The sequence below is a fragment of the Rhineura floridana genome, chromosome 7 (assembly GCF_030035675.1).
Source record: "Rhineura floridana isolate rRhiFlo1 chromosome 7, rRhiFlo1.hap2, whole genome shotgun sequence".
In the NCBI taxonomy this organism is placed as follows: Eukaryota; Metazoa; Chordata; class Lepidosauria; order Squamata; family Rhineuridae; genus Rhineura; species Rhineura floridana.
The window spans coordinates 52,230,464-52,250,763 of NC_084486.1; the positions used below are offsets into that span (position 1 = coordinate 52,230,464).

General features: G+C 40.7%; 1 protein-coding gene across 5 annotated transcripts in view; it reads left to right on the plus strand.

The window, feature by feature from the left end:
- The window catches only part of CFAP46 (cilia and flagella associated protein 46), a 218,620-nt gene that overhangs the window by 167,628 nt on the left and 30,692 nt on the right, over positions 1-20,300 (plus strand). For all 5 annotated transcript variants that reach the window (XM_061635622.1, XM_061635618.1, XM_061635619.1 and 2 more), the window contains 4 exons: positions 1,063-1,203; positions 3,601-3,780; positions 7,962-8,132; positions 10,945-11,042. In XM_061635622.1, the coding sequence (XP_061491606.1) occupies positions 1,063-1,203; positions 3,601-3,780; positions 7,962-8,132; positions 10,945-11,042 (590 nt within the window). The remainder of the gene's footprint in view (positions 1-1,062; positions 1,204-3,600; positions 3,781-7,961; positions 8,133-10,944; positions 11,043-20,300) is intronic.

Sequence of the window (20,300 nt, forward strand, 5' to 3'; positions counted from 1 at the left end):
AGAGGTGGAATATACATGTTTAAAATAAAATAAACAAATTTAAAATGAACAAACAGGGTTTGTTTGTGTGTGTGTGAGAGAGAGAGAGAGTGAGTTTGAGTGAGTGAGTGTGTAAGAGTGTGAGTGAGAGTGTGTGAGAGTGAGTGAGTGTTTGTTTGTGTGAGTGTGTGTCCTGAAGTAAAAAACAATACAGAGACATGTTGCTGTCATAATTTTCAGGTGACTGATATCTTGCCCAGTTTGTTCCTCAGTTGCTTGGCTTCATGTTTGTTTCAGGGAAGTAAATTGCCTGTCCTCATTTTCCTTTACAACTATGCAGGCTCTGTTGTCTTAGAACAGCCTTTCGTAAGCAGGTGCCCTCCATCTGTTTTGGACTATAACTCCGTCAGCCCCAGGCAGCATGGCCAATTGTTAGGGATTATGGGAGTTGGAGCCCAACAACATCCAGCAGGCACCAGGTTGGGAAGTGTCCTAGAACAAAGTCCAAGAAGAGTTTCTGGATATTTTGCATGACTTAGAGAAGGATTTGGAATAAGTATCAAATTCTGTCTTTTAGTAGCATATTGACCAATTGTTGAAAGCTGAGATAACTATTTAAATCCTTTCCTGTTTATGTGATTCAGTTCACTAAAACTAAGCAGAAAGTGGAAGCTAGAAAGTGAAAACAGTGATTGCATTGGTCTGGTACGCATAGAGATCATTTTGATATCAGTTGCACTACAGATTTGCATTTCACCGAAATAATTGTTAAATTGTTGGACTAATTCAGCATACAATATGAGTGAAAGCAGATTTAGTAATAGATAATCCTTACAGAAACATTTGCTAATAATATGAGCAGTCCCAATATGTACCAATAGTCCTGGCTCTTGGCTTGGCAAATGGTCTTGAGAATGCCATCTTGAGATGTGTGGGCCTCCCCTCTCCTCTGCTCATTCAAATAACACTTAAAGGGTCTGTGTTTTTACTAGCCACAGCAGACACAGGAGGAGCTTATGCACTTTTTTTAATGCATTACATTTTGACAGTGCTTTCTTTGTTTCATTATTTTGTGATGAACAGGAAGAAACTAAAGTTGTCTCTGAGACATCTCCGTCACCAGAATCAGAAGAAAAATGTGATGAAAGTGAAACGCCAGCTGCTCATTTGCCACTCACCGAAAAACAGCTTGATGATTACAGGAAGAAAGCAAATGAATTAAGGGTACATTTATGTGATAATCTGAGTACTTTCATATATATTATAAGATCACGCTGGCCAGCATTATAAAGATGGACAGTCCAGGATAAGTGTTAAAGAAGACATATCCACAACTGTTGAATATTATATACTGTTTTGAGTAAACATATAAAGCAGAATTTTAGTAAGAAAGGAAATTATGTGGAACTTCAACAAGCTGCAAAAAAGCTAAAAATTCCCTAATTTCCTCATTTTAAAAAAACCTTTTGATTTCTTTGTCATATCTGTTCTGAAATCAGCTGAAAATAAGAACAGAACCTTTTCTTTTTGTAGAAAGTAAAATGCTAGAAAAAAGGAATATAAACTCATATAGATCTTGCAATTTCCACATTCTTCGTTTTTCATTACTTCTTTATCATTTAGCAAATGCTTTGCTTCCATATTTTTGGTGCATACATAAAGAGTAAGAAGCTGACACTCCAGTAGCGACATGTGTTTATTTTTGGATGAATGAAAAATTGAACCTAATAGAGCCCTCGCGAAATGTTCAGAGAATACAAGGGCATAATTGGGAGCCCTGTTTGGAGCTCTCATTTATGCCCCTTTGTTCCATTCGGGAAAGGGAATTACCCGGCTCTGGCAGCACTGGAACAAACATCTACAGTTACTTCTGGGGACTGATATTTACCTCTCAAATGCCTGGACGCGGCATTGTTCTAAGCAATTTTTTGTGGCAGCCAGCATATCTCCCCAAAATGACCCAGAACAATATTGCTTCAAGAGATCTGGGAGTGGGGAATGGTGGCTAGCAGAACTAGATTGTCTGCTCTGTTGCCACCACTGACACAGACAGTAGCAAAAGAAAGTTTTTAGAGGGAGAAATATGAGCATGAATTAACCTATGAACTATTAACCTTTGCCCTGGGCTCCTGCTGGGAGAAAGGGCGGGATATAAATCTAATAGATAGATAAATAAAATAAAATGAAGGAAGTACAAAATGAGTGTGATAAAAAACATTTTCAGATACAAAGATAAATCCAACTCCAAACTTGGGGGGGGGAAACCTCTTGTGTACTCTATACTAGTCTAACTCATGTATGGCGTGAACTGTTTTGCTATTTTTTCTTCTAATTAAAATAGTATGGAATTGTTTTTTAATAAATAAAAAAGTCCATGTCCACTTAGTCTATTTAAAAATATATATATATATCGTGTTGTGCTCCTTCCAGTTTAGCTTCTGTTGGCTTGGTAATTCTGATGTGTCTCTGCAGTGGGGTCATTCAGTTCTTCCACTTATATAGACTTGGCAGAATTACCCAGTCTCAAAAGAAGCTATCCATTGCATCTCCGCATGAGTCACTGCTCTGGGATTGCCTCCTTATAACTGGAAGGCAGTCCTAGAACAGTGACTCATGTAAAAACACAAGGGGAGTTCTTACCCGTTTTAAAAGTAAATTAATGATGTAAAAAGGTAAAATGTGCCTCAATTTTTTATTCAGAAAGCATGCACCTAAACTTAGGAGAATTTGGGGAAGCCCTGATGTAGGCATATAGCTTCTACCTAGACATATGGCTTTCCGACTATCTCCCCAAATACAGGGATCCTGTACAAAAATGTATTGCGTGAAATGGCTTGCCATAGATACACACTCACTGTGATTTGTGAAATCAATGCAGCTCCAAACATTGGTTCCTATCACAATGAGGGATAGACAGAGAGGATGGTACAAGAATTCAAAGCAGCGGTGGTCAACCATGCAAGCACCCATGCCTGAATTCTTGCAAACAGAATTGTGCTGCAAGCAAGCCTTATTCCCTTCATCTACTGCTACATCAATCCCAAACACCAAAGCAAACAAAACCTACACCTTTGTGAAAGGGCTCGTAGCAGTTGACAGAGGGGTTCCTCAAGGACTGGAGAGGCCCATTAGGCCTCTCCTCTTTCCTGGCAGCCACAAGTAAACAATGTTGCCAGTGTGTTGTCCAGCCCCCATAATCCCCAATGGGCAAAGATTCTACCTGCATCGCTACGCTGACAGTCGTATTATCATCATTATCATCATCATCTTGCTTGAATGAATCTTTGAGGGAGGCCTCCACTGCCTGCTACATTAGCCCTCTTCCCCAAGATGAGGGATTTTTTTACCCTTTCAGTGAAAGGGTTGATGTATTGGGTGGCAGAGGGAAGTGAGCCCTTTGAATGTTCCAACTCTTTCTAGGGTTTTCATGCATTCAAAATATCCAGCTGATTCACCAGACTGCTCATCCCTCTCTAGAAGCATTTAATCCTTTTCATTAAAAACTGTTATATATCATCAGAATGTTCTGTCTGCTCTGAAGATTAACAACTATATGTTGGTGCTTTATTTATGTAGTTTAAGCAATATTGAATACATAGGATTTTGATTTTTGCTACACAGAGGAGACAGACTTGGACCCAAAAATACCTGTTTCAGTCAACGGAGGTTTTGCTGCAGAGCATTAATGCTGCAATTAATAACAACATGATTGATACCCTGGCTGCTGCTAGTTTGGAAATGGTGGAGTGCTTTGGACAATTTGACCCAGTTTCAGCAAGCCAGTTTTTGGCCCTTTATCAGGTAAGGCAATAACTGCTTTAAATAGCTCTAATAGATTCCTAAGTCAATTTTAAAAGTTTTAAGAAGCCATGAATTTAGGCCATTATGGTACTAAATAAAATCATTGGTTTTACTTGATGGTTTCCATTGTCATGTGATGTAATTATTACTTTTAAATATGTAGCAGACACAATTAAGCATGGTGCAAGCATAATCCCAGCAATCTTGTACCAGCGGTTAAATGTTTGGGAGCATTTATTTATAGGGCTGTGTACCAGATCTGTCTGAATCACGTATCCTGAACCAAATCAAGCCAATTCAGGTTGACTCGGGGGATTTGGCCAGATTGGGTTGAGGCAGCACTGAATTGTTCTGAGTCAGATCAGGTCTACCTGGAGCTATCAGGGGAAGGGGGAGAAGGAAACACATAGGCAGCCTGCATGCATCTTCTGCCCACCCACCCACCCCAGACCGCATGCTTAATTCGGATTTAAAACCCTAATTAAACACTGTGCAAGGCCCCAAACTGGTTCAGGGTCAGGTTGGGTTGGACCTGCATAATTGATTGGGGCAGCTCTGAAATGCCAAATCTGGCCCACTTTCTTCAGTCAGGGAACCCAAGGCAGCATACATCTATTTCCAAGGTGATCACCTGTCCAGGCATTGATCACACCCAGACCTGCTTAGGTTTAGCAAAAAGGTGACATGCCATGAGTTCATCTGTTCCTCCCTTCTCACCCATGAAAATTTCCCTTGTTTCCCCATTAGCATTAATAATGGTCAGTGTTACGTTTGCAGTGGTTCTAACCTTGGATTAAGCACCCATTAAAGTTCAGTCCATTCCAGTTCTCAGAGGGGATGGGACTAAGCCCATCCTGTTCCATTTCCAGGAAAGTTTATAATGGAAAATCCTTAAAAATCTGCCCAGAAACACACATTTAAGGTAAACATTTATAGTAACTTATGTGGTGGTTCAAGGGTTATACACTGCTTCAGGTCTACCCCCCACCCCCCAAAAAATGCTTTAAAACTTACAAAGTGGTCCAGTGGTTGCAAGGGTAAACAGTGGAGGCAGCCATATTTTCCCCATCCAATTCTCTGTGGCATGTCATCAAGTCTTGTTGCTCCCAGGGGAACTTGCTCTATGTGCATTGAAAGTGTGCAGAAGCAGCAAGGAGCCCAGTGTGCTAGCCTCTCAGGCTGTGAGTGTCTGGATACAGAGTCTTAAAGCTAAAAATTGGGGATGGGAAGATGGAGGTAACACACAGTTCCTGGATAATGTAAGTTTTCAAGCAAAAAAATGGAGGGGGAGGCAGTGCACAACCCTTGGACCACCTCATAATGTAACTATGGCTCATGTTAACTGTGGGACAATGTTATGTTTTCACCAGAACTAACTATAATTAACATTAATCAATGTGGTGTAATAGTTAGAGGGTTGGGCTAGGACTGGGGAGACCCAGGTTGAAATCCCTCCTTAGCCATAAAGCTCACAGCATGATTCTTCCAACTTACTCCACAGCGTTGTTGTGAGGATAAAATGCAGAATATCATGTACACTGCTCGGACCGTCTTGGCTTTTAAAAAAAACTGAAGGTAAAGGGAAAATTCACACGGTATGGAGCTGCACATATCTGCAACATATTCCTGGTTTTCTAACCATGGTTAGGAAATTGCTAGCCATAGTTCTCTCTGAGCCTTGGTAAGAGGATGTAGAGACCCTGGGTTCTAATCAGACTTAATAATGCAGCTACAGCACTGGGGGACTGGAGAAGACCTGCCCTGGGAGTGAGTACTTGAGCATTTGGGTGTTTGCTTACTTGCTCCCCTGGGTTGCTGTCTCTTCAGACAGCTGAGGTCCCTGGTAAGTACTGTTAGGACTGGGACCTCTTGCCTGATCCTGAATCCAGAGAGAAGCTGTATTCAGTCTTGCAGCCTCTTTCATTAGCTCCTGACTGGGTCAGGGGGCATAAAAGCCTGGCAGCCCTTGGGCAATGAGTCTGCCACCACCAGGTACCACCACCATCATTGTTTAACGAAGGGGTGACACCAAAGGGAGTAGTCCCTTGGGGAGTCCCAAAGGTGAGGGTGCTACCCACTTCTATTTTTAAAAAACCAATCTAGATAAGATTGGTAGTGGGGAGGGTGTAAGGTGCATGTATGGTTCCTGCACAGGGTGAGAGCCTGTGTAGCAAACTGTGTGATAGGAGAAAGTCACCAAACTTCTTCGGAGTGAGAGTCTACAACTGGCAGAAGGCTGGCCCTCTCTGAGTATTAAGCAGGGGAAGAGTAGATATGCCTTGTGTGAAAGATATTGGGTGATGTAGTCCTAGTAATACTGTTCCCAATTCTCTCAGAGGCCTACTGGGATAACTGTTCTGATAGTTATCTATCTGATAGTAACTGTTCAGCTGTTGTTTATGTTACGTGTTTGGGAGGAGTCTTGGGAATGAGGGACATGGATGACACCACCTCAATTTCAGTTATCATGGGTAGAGGGAGGTATAGCCATGGGGAGGCGATAGGCTATAATGGAAAACAAGGGTAAGGCTATCTATGAGTTGTTCCTTGCTCCCAGTCACAAATAGTCACTTTTAGTTGATTGTGAGGGTTGTGATGCAGCAATTGCAGATACTCTTGGATGAAACAGATTATCTTGACCCATTCCAGTCTGGGTCTACCTAGTCTGGGTGATTGTTTTTTGGCCCCCTGGCAGTTGAGCTGTGGGGTGCCACAGGGTACCATCTTGTCCCCGATGCTGTTTAACATCTTTATGAAGCCCTTGGGAACAGTCATTAGGAGATCTGGGGTGACAGCAGTATGCTGATGATACCCAGCTCTATTTCTCTGTAACATCTGAATCGGGAGAGGCTGTGTAAGCCCTGGAACACTGCCTGGACTTGGTAGTAGGCTGTATGGTGGCCAATAAACTGAGTTTGAATCCTAGCAAGACGGAGGTGCTGTGGGTTGGTGGTTCATGAGTTTAGATAATTGATCAATTGCCTGCTTTGGATGGGGTCATACACCCTCTGAGAGAACAGGTCCATAGTCTGGGGGTGCTCCTGGTTCCATCTTTGTTGCCACAGGCCCAGGTGACCTCAGTGGCTAGGAGTACCTTTTCCCAGCTTCGGCTAGTAAGACAGCTGCAGCCGTTTCTGGACTGGGATAGCCTGACCCCTGTTGTCCATGCACTGATAACCTCCAGGCTGGATTACAGTAATGTGCTTTTTTTAAAAAAGAATTTTTTAAAGGTGTTTTGTGGTAATATGGTTTTAAAGATGTTTTGTTTTAATATGTTTTGAAATCTTTTGTTTTTAAGATGTTTTAAAGTGCTTTTTGTGTTTTTGTTTGCCACCCTGGACTCCTCCTGGGAGGAAGGGCAGGATATAAATTTAATAAATAAATTATAATAAATAATTATAATAAATAATGTAAGTCCCACTGATTTCCTTGGGTTTACTGTAAGCATCACTAGGTCTGGAGCTCAATGCATTGTTTTTGTGCTATAGAAGATTGTTACTATAAGTAGAGAACCATAATGGTGTCCTTGTTCTCCTATTATTTTCATACTGGTAAGATTCAGATTTAAAATGTGAGACCTAGTTCTCTCACTCCCCTCTTTTTTTTCACTTCTCAATGAAAAGTTTCCTTCCTGGCATCCTAAATTTTTTGTCAAACTCTTCCATAAAAAATCGCAATAGTTTTCAGTTTGTGTCATTTAGTTAACTTAATATATCAATAAATGCTTTAGGTGTTTTGTCTCATCTTGTTGTTTCTTTAGCATGCTGTTTTCTCCAGCGTTTGACTTCTCCTTTAGGCCCCTCCTCATCTAGGTCCTTCTGCCCACCCTTTCTCTCTAATATCAAAGCAGATCAGACATTAATTTAGCTCAGCCAGTAATAGATAGAAACTTTGCCATGATCACTACTTAGCCAATAGTCCCTTAGTTAACTATATAAATATCATTTAACCAGACATGGAAAAAAGGATTTCAGTGAACAAGATTTATGGAGAGATTGTTCCTCAGAAAGAAGCTGAATAGTTGGGAAAATTTACTCAATATTTCATTGTTAGAACTCTTTTTCTTTGCTATGGGTGTAAATAATCACCATATATGTGCCCCTTCATTTCATACTTACTTGATTGGGTTTTCAGTAGTTTTTAAACATTTGCCTAACTAGACTTGTATGAACATTTTACAGAGCTGTACAGCATCAAAGATGATGAAAAACATCCTGCTAACAGCTACGTTGAACACTAGCAGTTCACAACTAGCTGCAATGCTGCATCTGCAGCACCACTTGGAACAAAAAGGAGATATTACAAGCAGTCTTCTAAAAAATGTGGAACAGAGGTTAGCTACAATCTCAAAGGTAACCTGATCAATAAAAAGATGTAAAGGGAAGCTTGGAGAATGGCAACAAGGGAGAGGGCCTTCTCAGTGGTGGCCCTCAAATTATGGAATGATCTTCCTGACGAGGTGTGCCTGGTGTCAACACTGTTATCTTTTCGACGCCAGGTCAAGACTTTCCTCTTCTCCCAGGCATTTTAGCATGTGTTCTATATTGTTTTAAATTTTTAAATTGTGTTTTAAATTGTTTTTAAAAGATGTATTTTTTATTATTATTAATTTATTTTTATTTATTATTAAATTTATTAGTCGCCCATCTGGCTGGTTGTCCAGCCACTCTGGGCGACGTACAAGGTAAAAACAGTACATAAAACAGTTAAAAAAGTTTTTAAAAAATTAAATTGTATTTGTTTTTAGTTATTGTAAACTGCCCAGAGAGCTTCGGCTATGGGGCGGTATACAAGTTTAATAAATAAATAAATATCCACCCAGCTAACAATAATCCCTAGAACCTAAGAATTGTTCCTAGCTGGATCAGAACACCTGTTGAGAGCATTTTATTATTCTCTCTTCTCGCAAATTGTATTTATATAGGTCCTTATTAAAAGGAGTATTAACTTCTCAAGTATTATTGAAATATTTCAAATATTTGTTATTTACAGTCCAAAAATAAAATTTAAAAGTTGCAGAATTTAAAATACATAAGATTGTTAAAAGGGGGGGATCAAAAAAGCAATCACAGATCGTCTAAGTAAAATTGCTACAGTTAGGAATTTTGCAACTTCCTCTATAATTTAGAAAAATGAGCCCTTCAATAAAACAATCAACAGAAACTCTAAAAACAGTGACCTGGGAAGGACTATGTAGTGGGGTATATCAGAGGTTCTCTAGCTCCTGTTTAAACAGACTATGTAAAACTGACTCTGCATCTTCATTATTACAAGGGCAGTATCTATTACTCACAGAAACTTTATTACATCTGCCTTCTAAGAAGCTTCGAGGATAAGGCATTAAATCATGTGAAGGAAAAAGCTTTTCTGTGTGTAGGAACAGATAACCAGTTCAAATAAGGCATCTCATTCTTAGAATTGGGACATGGGCAAATCCAGCAGCTGAGAGAACAAGACCCTTAGGCTGCCCCATCTGGCTTGTAGGTCAATATCCATTAGTCGGTGTTTAACAATACATTTGGCTTACTCACAGTTTATAGGTTGCAGATGAGAAGGAGATAACTCCAACTGAAACAACATTTTGCAACAATTCTTTCATCAAGGCAGACTTATAAGAGTCATCATCTGAAACAGTGCACAGATCAAAAACAATAACCTTCTATCAAGGCAGTACTGCTCTAATTTATTCCATAGGTCATGACAGAGTCAAAACCTTATTTTAAGCCAATAAAAGTTGTAAATAGTTTACCTCTTTTTGGTTTCAAATGTTTATCAGCTAGATGGGCCAACACTAAACACCATGGAACAACCAGACTTAAATTTGTTTTTTCACCCAGTTTGTTATGCTCACTGATCCAAGCTTTCAATTTAAGACACACAAAAAGCTAGCATAAACCTTCCCAATTAAAGATAAAATATTTATGTGTTGGTAGCAATTTGGATAATCTTTGAGGCCTTTCTTTAAAACTGGAACAATAAAAACTTTAAAACAGACTATGATGATTATACCAGATTTGTTTACCAAAGAGAAAAGAGAGGCCAACAAACAGAACCCCCAGCTCATATTACGCTTCAGTAGTTCAGAAGGAGAGAGCCAGTGTGGTGTAGTGGTTAAGGTGTTGGACTACGACCTGGGAGACCAGGGTTCAAATCCCCACATAGCCATGAAGCTCACTGGGTGACCTTGGGCCAGTCACTGCCTCTCAGCCTCATGAAAACCCTAGTCATAGGGTCACCATAAGTGGGAATCGACTTGAAGGCAGTACATTTACATTTAGTTCAGAAGGGATACCACTTGGTTCAGATGCCTTGCCTGGTTTAATTGTCACAATATTTTCTCAATCTCATTTATGTCAATTGGAGGTCAATCATGTGTATCAGGATGGAACAATATGGAAGAATTAGGAACAGACTAATATGGATCATTAAAATTAGCTGCAAATGATCTCCTTAGGCTTTGGCTAGAATATGGCAATGAAAGATGCCAGTGCATTGTTCATTGAATTAAATGACTCAAGATTAACTGTCAAAAGGATTTAGAATATGAGAAATTGAAACTGCAATCAGCATTTGCCAAGTTTACTTAGGTACCTTGCTTTTACAAGTTAAAAGATTCTTGCACTTTTTCTGTCACTTGCAATAAGCGCAAGGCAACCAGCGTATGTTAGTTACATGAGAAATACTGCATAGATAGTGAGTTTCCCTCCTAAGTCTGGCCCACTCCCCATTAAACCTATTATTTGCAAGTACTTTTGATCTTTAAGAGGGCAAACAGGTTTTTGTAAGTGGAAGCATATATCTTGAAGTACTGTTCCAAACTTTGATATACCCTCCAAGTATTTACTTTTCTGCAAATACTTCACTGCCTAATTGAGCCAGTAATAAATGAGCTAAGCAGTTATTGATTTCATTTCTGCTCCCCATATTGAAATGTTCGACTGTTCAGGCATATTCTTTGCATGACAAATAGTAGATAGGCAACTTGTATTACTTTTATTGTATAATAGTACTATTGTGATTTAATCACTGAAATCTATTTTACAAAAAAATTACAAATAAGGATACTATAACTTAGCCATGCTACTATTGCACTTAATCATAAAAAGATTGAAACTACATTTTTAAATTGTATGAAAAGTAATTAATCTATTTTTTTCTGCATAGGCATGGGGAAATCTTTGCATTTCTACACAACACTTTAATATCATGAATGAATTACCACCAAATTTTCATGTAATCATTCTCCAGCATTCAGAAGACAGGTATGAACATAGATTCTCACCATGGCACTATTTTACGATGCAGCTATGCTTGACATAATGGTGGCCCTTATCTGATGCTCAGTCTCCACCATTGCTGTGGCTTACTGAGAGGGGGACAGGTGAGGCAGTGGTGAGGTTAGCATGGTGCAAACACATCAGCTGGAGTGCTGGACTGGCTCTGCCAGTGCATTAGTACCGTGCTGATACTGCAGTAGCCTCCCCCATCTCCCTTCTGGTAAGCCACAGTAATCATGATGGGAGGGCAGGTAAATACCGCCATCCCACCCCACCAATTGCTACAGTGTCTGTTTCATACGTCATTGCTCTGGTGCAGGCATAAAATTTAACCATGACTGATTAGTGCTAGTCATAGTTTGTTGCTTCACCCTGGTTAAGATCTCAAACATATAGACTGCTTTCACACATGGAGCCTATTGCATTGGTTTTGTCGATTAAAATGGTAGCACTTCTGTCCCTATTTCTGAAATTCCTTTCACGCTGCAGTACCTGTTATGTTAAGGAACTGTGGCTTTTTCAACCGATATGCTGGCATTTCACGCAAATGTCTTTCACACTGCTGCAATGAAGAATGTCTTGTTTCCTCTTTCAACCACTATACACATGCCTACTGTAGTTCCCCATAATTTACTGCACCAGTTAGTGTCTGGACACAGGTGTATGTGGGAAAAGAAGGAAGGAGAAGCTGCTACCTACGCCTATGCCAGAATACCAGTACAATTCTTGTCAGGCAAAAAATAAAGGGTGGGAACGCACTGAATGCCAGGATACCTGTCACATGAGTGGCTGCAGCTAGCACAAAACTCCTGTGATTTTCTGGGTTCCCAAGTTTGCAAACAGATTGTTTCTGGAATCATTTATCATGGAAATGAGTGCTAAATTTGTACTATATTCCACTAGATTTCTGGAACTAGCTTTTATGTCATGTGAAAGATCAAATAAAATGCGCAAATTACCAGGTAAGAAATCGTTGGAATAATGGACTAAAGTGCAATTTGAAAGCAGCTGTAATTCGGTTTACCTTGTCAAGCTCTGCCCCTGAGGATGTGTATAGGAAAACACCAGCAAAGACTGTTTGTCACCTTGCAAGCAGAGAGACTGGAAAAGCATGGTTAACATCAGAGCTTGGAAAAGTTACTTTTTTGAACTACAACTCCCATCAGCCCAATCCAGTGGCCATGCTGGCTGGGGCTGATGGGAGTCGTAGTTCAAAAAAGTAACTTTTCCAAGCTCTGGTTAACATAAACCAGAGTCCTCAATCAGGTATCCTCCAAATGCTTTGAATTACAACTCCTATCATCCCTGGCTGGGGCTCATAAGAGTTGTTGTGCAAAACATCTGGAGGGCACCAAGTTGGGTGACTCTAATGTAAATCACGGTCTGCAGATCTGGTTTATTTTTTTATTAAATGTATATAGCCTCCCATCAATAAATGTTTCCAGAATGGCTTACAACTTCAGTACATTGTTTCCCATTCTGGTTTGCAGCCAATCCTTAACCATGGTATTGTTATCCAAATCTTACCAAGGGCATAGCTTGCCATATATTTTCCTCCTGTGTGTTATCCAATGAACCATTTATATTTTCCAGTCTGTGACTCTTCACAATATGCAAAGCTACATCTTTACCATCCTACTGAGTTATAGTGGCAGAATTTAAAGATGTCTCATCTAACAATAGTTTAATGGTCTCTTGTATAGGCAATGTTGTAACTCCAGTACTGCTAACAAACTCCATATGTTTCCTGATTGTTTCTATTGTTTCTATTCTGCTCCTAAATGCCAGATCGGTGCATAATAAGATCTTCCTCATTCATTATTTAATAGTAGATGAGGCAGCTGATCTGGCATGTATAACCAAGACCTGGGTGGGTGAGCAAGGAGGAGTCAGTCTCTCTCAGCTATGCCCACCAGGGTACCTGGTCCAGCATTAGGGTGGACCTGAGGTTCGGGGAGGGGGGGTTGCTATGGTCTATAGGAGCTCCATCTCCCTCTGTAAGCACCCAGTCCATGTGACTACTGGTCTGGAGTGTTTGCACCTTATGTTGGGTCAGCAGGACAGACTGGGGATTCTGTTGGTGTACCTCCCAACAGACTCCCTAGCTGAGTTGACGGAGGTGGTCTCAGGTGTACTGTTGAGATCCCCCAGACTGAGGCCACTTTATCTGGGGTGGTTCAGGATTTCATGCTCTCCATGACAACCCTGGGACTGTCCCAATATGCCATTGCCCAACACATGTAGCAGGGCATACTCTAGACTTGGTTTTTGCAACTGGACATGGAGATGGTGATCTGAATGTGGGGGGCATTACATCAGTCCCTCTGTCATGGACAGATCACTGCTTGCTGAAATTTAGGCTTACAGTGGCTTTTCCCCTCTGCAAGGGTGGGGGACCTATTAAGTTGGTCTGCCCCCAAAGACTAATGGATCCAGATGGTTTCCAAAGGGCTCTGGGGAGTTTTCCGGCTGATAGGGCTGGCGCTTCTGTCGAAACCCTGGTTGAACTGTGGAATACAGAAATGACCTGGGTGGTTGACATGATTGCTCCTGAGCACCCTTCCTGTGTAGAGCTCTTACGGCTCCATGATATACCCCAGAGCTGAGAGTGATGAAACAATATAGGAGACGGCTTGAGTGCAGATGGAGATGAACTCCTGGTGGATGCAATTATACACTGGTAAGTGCCTATGGTAAGCTGTATTTACGGGCAGTGAGGGCAGCAAAAAAACAATATTTTGCTGCCACTATCAAATCATCAATCTGCCTCCCAGCAGAGCTCTTCAGAATTGTCTGGGGGCTATTGCACTCTGGCCCCAGGGACATGGTAGAACCATCTGAGGCCTGCTGTAATGAATTTGCTAGGCACTTCCAGGATAAAATCTCTAGCATCCGCCAGGACTCAGACTCCAGTGTTACAGGAGGTGAATCAAGCGAGGTATCCAGAGCACAGCCTTGTCCTGATTTCTGGGATGAGTTTCAGTTGGTACAGCTTGAGGATGTTGACAAGGTGCTTGGACAGGTTTGTCCAACCACTTCCGTGCTGGATCCTTGCCCTTCTTGGCTAATAAAAGCTAGCAGGGATGGAACAGCTGGCTGGGCCAGGGAAGTGATTAATGCTTCTCTGTGAGAGGGGGTGGTCCCAGGCTGCCTGAAGAGGAGGTAGTGAGACCACTGCTGAAGAGACCCTCCCTGGTCCCAGAAAATCTTAATAACTATAGGCTGGTAGCAAATGTTCCATTCCTGGGCAAGGTCCTTGAACGAGTGGTTGCGGGCCGACTTCCGGGAAGGGTGACTTCGCTTGTGCCTGCTTTTGAGACGGGCTCCCGTCTCAAAAGAATCTTATTCAGATATAAATCAGTCAGAACATTTTTTTTTTGACTGATGAAATTTCTCCCGGGCAGGGAGAAACGTAGAGATCAACCTCAAAAGCCTGTTTTTGTTGGGAGGACTGGATTTCATTAATTTATGAGAAAAGGTCCAGCCAGCAATGCCGGACGGACTTCCGAACAAGCTCTATCTGATTAATGCGATACATTTATCTTTTCTTTAAAGAGAAAACGGACTAACAGGCAAGCACCCTTCTTTCTATTATTTTTTTTACTTGGTTTAAATTGTTGCAGCAAAAAGAGATTTGTCAAATGAATCAGCTTTAAAGAACTTCTGGGTGAGCTATAACTCTTCTCTGTTATTCACGAAATTAACAGCTTATCTCTGTTTCTATTGCAAAAAGCTGTCCTGGAAGTGCATTCTAAAGATACAAACAGAAGAGGGATTTCTATTCCGAGGAACATTATATTGTCTGGGACTATTCTCTTTTTGGTCTATTTTATTTTGACGAATCTGCTTCTTCACGACGCCACTAACTGTTTTGATGCTGGGAATTAAATTTGTTTTGTATTCTTGAACATAGAGAGATAAGGCAGGCTGCTCTGTTTATACTGTGATGTCATCAAGCCTGGAATATTAACCCAATTGTTGCTGAAATAAGAAGTGGTTCTTCTTTATTTTTGTTTTGTTTTGTTTTCGTGGTTTTAAAAATGGCAATCAAGAAAGTGGCTGAGAATCTGGAAGTAATTATGTTTCAGAAAATAATGGATGAGATTGAGATAACGAAACAAACCCTGCGACAGGGCAGTAAGGAGCTGAAAATTGAACTGAGCAAAATGACGCAGGAGCTTAAAGAAATAGGGGATCCTGTGAGAGAGGAGAATGAGATCAGAGATGAGAAAAGAAAAAATAAAGGGAAGATACAAGCCCTGGAGATTGGAACAAATGTGGAATTGGAAAAAGATCTGGAGTTTATGGATATTAGAAATAAAATCTACTGTTTGGAATTTAACGTTATCTCTGAAGAAATTAATGAAGATATTAGAGATAAAGTTATCAATGGCTTGCATAATCTTCTGGACTGGAATGACGTGATGGAGCTTGATATAGAGAAAATCTATGGAATTAACTGCAGCCATGTGACAATGGAAAAACTCTCAAGAGATGAGCCAGTGCATTTTGTAAAAAAGAAGAACAGAGATATGACTTTACAACAATATTTCAGCAACTTATTCAGAATTGATGGCAAGAAAATATTTGGGATAGAGGAAATTCCCATCAGACTCTTATTATATGACTATGGTTATGACAGCAAGATTATTATGGAATACTGATAATGGAAGATTGGACACTGAAATTACTGGACTTAACAGGAATATTGAAGATGGAAGATGGAATTAATATGGATAATGGAATAATGGCTATTGAAATTATTGGACCTAACAGATTTTGATGAGATGGATTAATCGATATGTTTATTTGGACTATGGTTATGACAATAAGATTATTATTATTATTAACGAGATGGATTAATCGACATGTTTATTAGGAGAAAAATTGATAGATATATTTCTTAAAGAATTGAAACCTCTCTTTGACTTTTTGTGGAAAGAATAAAGTAATGTTTATGAGATTTGATGATTAATTAAGATAACTACTGGAGGAAAGTGATTTTATAATATTATTTAAGAGACAGGATTGTTATATATTGTAGACCTATAACTGATTTGATCTGCGACAAATGGGAAGTCAACATTTTATTTTTTGTTTAATCATTTTTGTTTTGTTTTTTGTCTTTGAATGTTTTATGATTTTGTTTTGTATGTTTTATGAAAATTTGAATAAAAATTATTGTAAAAAAAAAAAAAAGAACGAGTGGTTGCGGGCCAGCTCCAGACACTCTTGGATGAGACCGATTATCTGGATCCATTTCAGTCGGGTTTCAGGCCTGGTTTTGGCACGGAAACAGCCTTGGTCGCCCTGTAGGATGACCTTTGTCGGGAGAGAGACAGGGGGAGTGTGACTCTGTTGATTCTTCTTGATCTCTCAGAGGCTTTCGATACCATCGACCATGGTATCTTTCTGGGAAGACTGGCTGAGTTGGGAGTGGGAGGGACTTCATGGTGGTGGTTTCACTCCTACTTGGCGGGTCAGCTCCAGAAGGTGGTGCTTGGGGAACATTGCTCAGCACCCTGTACTCTCCAGTATGGGGTTCCGCAGGGGCTGTTCTGTCCCCCATGCCGTTCAACATCTACATGAAACCATTGGGTGCGGTCATCCGGAGCTTTGGAGTGCGTTGCCATCAGTATGCTGATGACACGCAGCTCTATTTCTCCTTTTCATCTTCTTCAGGTGAGGCTGTCAATGTGCTGAACCGGTGCCTGGCTGCGACAATGGACTGGATGAGGGCTAATAAACTGAGGCTCAATCCAGACAAGACTGAGATGCTGCTAGTGGGTGGTTCTTCTGACAGGATGGTGGATGTCCAACCTGTCCTGGATGGGGTTGTACTCCCCCTGAAGGAGCAGGTTCGTAGCTTGGGGTTTTCTTAGAACCATCTCTGTCACTTGAGGCTCAGGTAGCCTCGGCGCCACGGAGTGCCTTCTACCAACTTTGGTTGGTGGCCCAGCTACACCCCTATCTGGACAGGGATAACCTGGCTTCAGTTGTCCATGCTCTGGTAACCTCCAAGTTAGATTACTGCTATGTACTCTATGTGGGGCTGCCTTTGAAGATGGTTCAGAAACGGCAGCTTGTGCAAAATGCAACGGCCAGATTGGTAACTGGGACCAGACGGTCCGAACATATAAAACCGATTCTGGCCCGCTTGCATTGGCTGCCTGTATGTTTCTGAGCTTGATTCAAGGTGCTGGTTTTGACCTATAAAGCCTTACACAGCTTGGGCCCACAATACCTGATGGAACACCTCTCCCGATACGAACTCACCCATACACTACACACGCATGCATACACAATGAAATTATGCAACTTGCTGAGTTTATCTGCACAGAATTATATTTAAGTATTTTGTAATGGTGCAATTGAACACAGTAACCTACTTTATATGTTTGTTGTGTGATGCTGAGAAAGGGGATGCATGGAAAGTTTACTCTAACTGCAACTTGATTATTATCAGCAGTGGTGCTATGACAAACTGTTTTTATTATTTTCTTAACTATGTTGTTCAATGTTTGAACAACATACAACCATCACTGTGTTCTTCTGACCTGACTTTTAGACTGTAAGCAAGTTCTCCATGCTTCTGAGTGTGAGTGAGTGACACACTCATGTGTCCTTGAGCATCTAGTAGCCATCACACATCATTCACAATAAGCCTGCGAGGTGGCATGACATGTTACAATTTTTTAACCATCACAAGGTCATACATTGAGTTTCATGGCTGAGTGTGCATTTATGCTGATGTATCAAAGGGCACAGTCTTTATGAAACACTGGTTGTGGTTCCAAAGCATACCTTGATTGGATTTTGTAAAATCATAGAATATACATTATCTAGAAATAATTATCAACAGTTATATACTGTGGCAAGGACCAGTAGAATAAAAATTTAGGCTGCAATTTAACCTATTGGGGATTACTTCTGGGTAAACATGTATAGGATTGCACTGTTAGCGATTGTGGGAGGACAGGCATGACTATGACTACAACCAGAGCATGTGTTTCTATTCTGCAGCTGGATGCAGTCCACAAGCACAGATGAATGCTTGGTTAACTTTTATGCTTTGGCTTCTCTCATTCCAATTACGTGATGGCCCGAGCACCCTGCCCCTACAAACACACACACCTCATTCAGTGTGCTCAGACTTTTTGCTTCAGGCATCAGTCTTCTAAACAACATTCTTTCATTTATTGGATTTGCCAAAGTGCCAGTATGACAGATAGGTTAGTGGAATAAACCAATGTTAAAATTGGCCTCATTTTGTTACTGATGTCATAAAGCTGGTGTTTTTATGAAAGGCACCAGTCCTTGCGCAAGGCAAATGTGCGAACTGTGGCAGAATTCATGCTTGAGTTTGATTGGAGCAGATTTCTCCCTCATCTCTCAATCTTACTCATGTTTAAAGGAAAAGAAAAATAGCTAAGTATTGCATCTTCATGGAGCTACCATCTTCAGCTTCGGTTTCATTGAATAGACACATTCAGCAATTGGGTTGAGTTTCAAGAGTAAACTTAAAGGAGATAGATGTTGCCCCCCGATACTTTTGTGCAGCAGTATGCTGCTCTCTGGCTCATCAGATGGACAGTGATGTCAGCTTTGGTTGGTGAAAGGGGGGGATATATTTAGTCCAATCAAGTTTCCATACAAGTTGTTCATGCCGTAAAAACTGTTCAGTCCAGTCATTGGATGTTGCAGATCTGATCCAAAGTGATCACCATGTGGGTACAACTTAGAAGTCAGATGCAGCAAATTTTATTGTACAAAATGCCACTTTGCTTTTGGACTTTATCCAGCAGGGCATCCGCTCACAGATCAGTCTTGCTTGACCTGGGTGAATAGGATTAGGTCCAACTGAGTAAGCCAAAGAAAAGGCACTACAGTTATTAATTTTGTCATTTATATGAAAATACAATTCTAGATAAATGTTCTGTCAGACTAATAGTTCAATCAGGATCTTTTTTCCTGTGTCCAGTACTTTAGATCATAATTCAGTTTCCTGTACTTTCATTTTCTTGAAGCCAAAATGGCCCATTCATTATTGTTGCTGAAAACAATAGGGGGCCCATGCTTGATTTTGGGGAACTACCAATAATGTTTTAGTATACCCTCTGTCTATTTGTATGTGGCACTAACTAGGCCATGGGTTGCCAATGTGGGGTCCGTGGATGCCAGTGTGCCCATATGTACCTCCTATGGCACCCATGAAAGGTCTCAGTAAATACCCCTCAAAAATCCACAACACCTGAGACTGTTTGCACTTCCTGCTCATTTTCTGTTTGCTCTGGCTCAGACTCTTCTACGTTGAACATGCCCTCTTATATATGTACACATTTAATTGGATACAGGATTGGATATCCACCCTCCATCTTTCTGAACATAGAAAAGGTACAAAGAGCTTATTTCTGTAAGGGAGCACAGCAGTGCCTGATATAGGTGCTTTTTTCCCCATGTGGCTGATCTGGGGGAGGAAGAGCAGACCTGAAACATTTTATAGGCCTATCTCTTTTTCTGCTATTTTAGATATGGCAACCATTATGCCATGCCCCCATGACAGCCATTTGGTGTTTTGCCACACTTCAAGGGAGCCATTTTCTCAAAATTCCAAATGTGTCCATTGGCCCTAAAAAGCTGGTGAACTCTGATCAGGCTGTTGTCAGTAAAGCGTAATAATTATGGTACAGCCAAAGAGAAACTTCTATCTCTAGTCTATGTAGAATCAAACCCACCACTGCATGCTTGCATGTTCTATCCCAAACTGCTTCTATCCCTGCGGTTTCTTAACTGCCTCTGTGTGCCCGTGGATTTTTATGCATGGGTGTTGATGCTATTGTGATATCCTTTCTTTCAGCAGGTTCTAGCAGCCATCATACCAGTAGTTTTAACTATGTGTGGTTTTCTCCTACATTTGGGTCCTTTCCCACATTAAAAACATGGGTTTGCAGCCAGATATATTTGTTTTCAATTGGTTTGAAGATGCTCACAGTTGGATGAATACAGTTAATAGTGGTAGTATTCAGGGAAATGTTATTTAGGGCAACCACTCAGTTTGTCCTCTGGATTTTCCCCCACCATTGCATTTTATTTATTTATATGCATTTGTTTCCATTTTTATTTCAAAGCCTGGAGGCATGTCACAATATTTCTGATATTTTATATTTAGCTAAGTGTGGAGTAGAGATGGAATCCTCTCCTTTTTTACGTTTTGTTTTTAAGAGTGGTCCCCTAGTGGTCGTT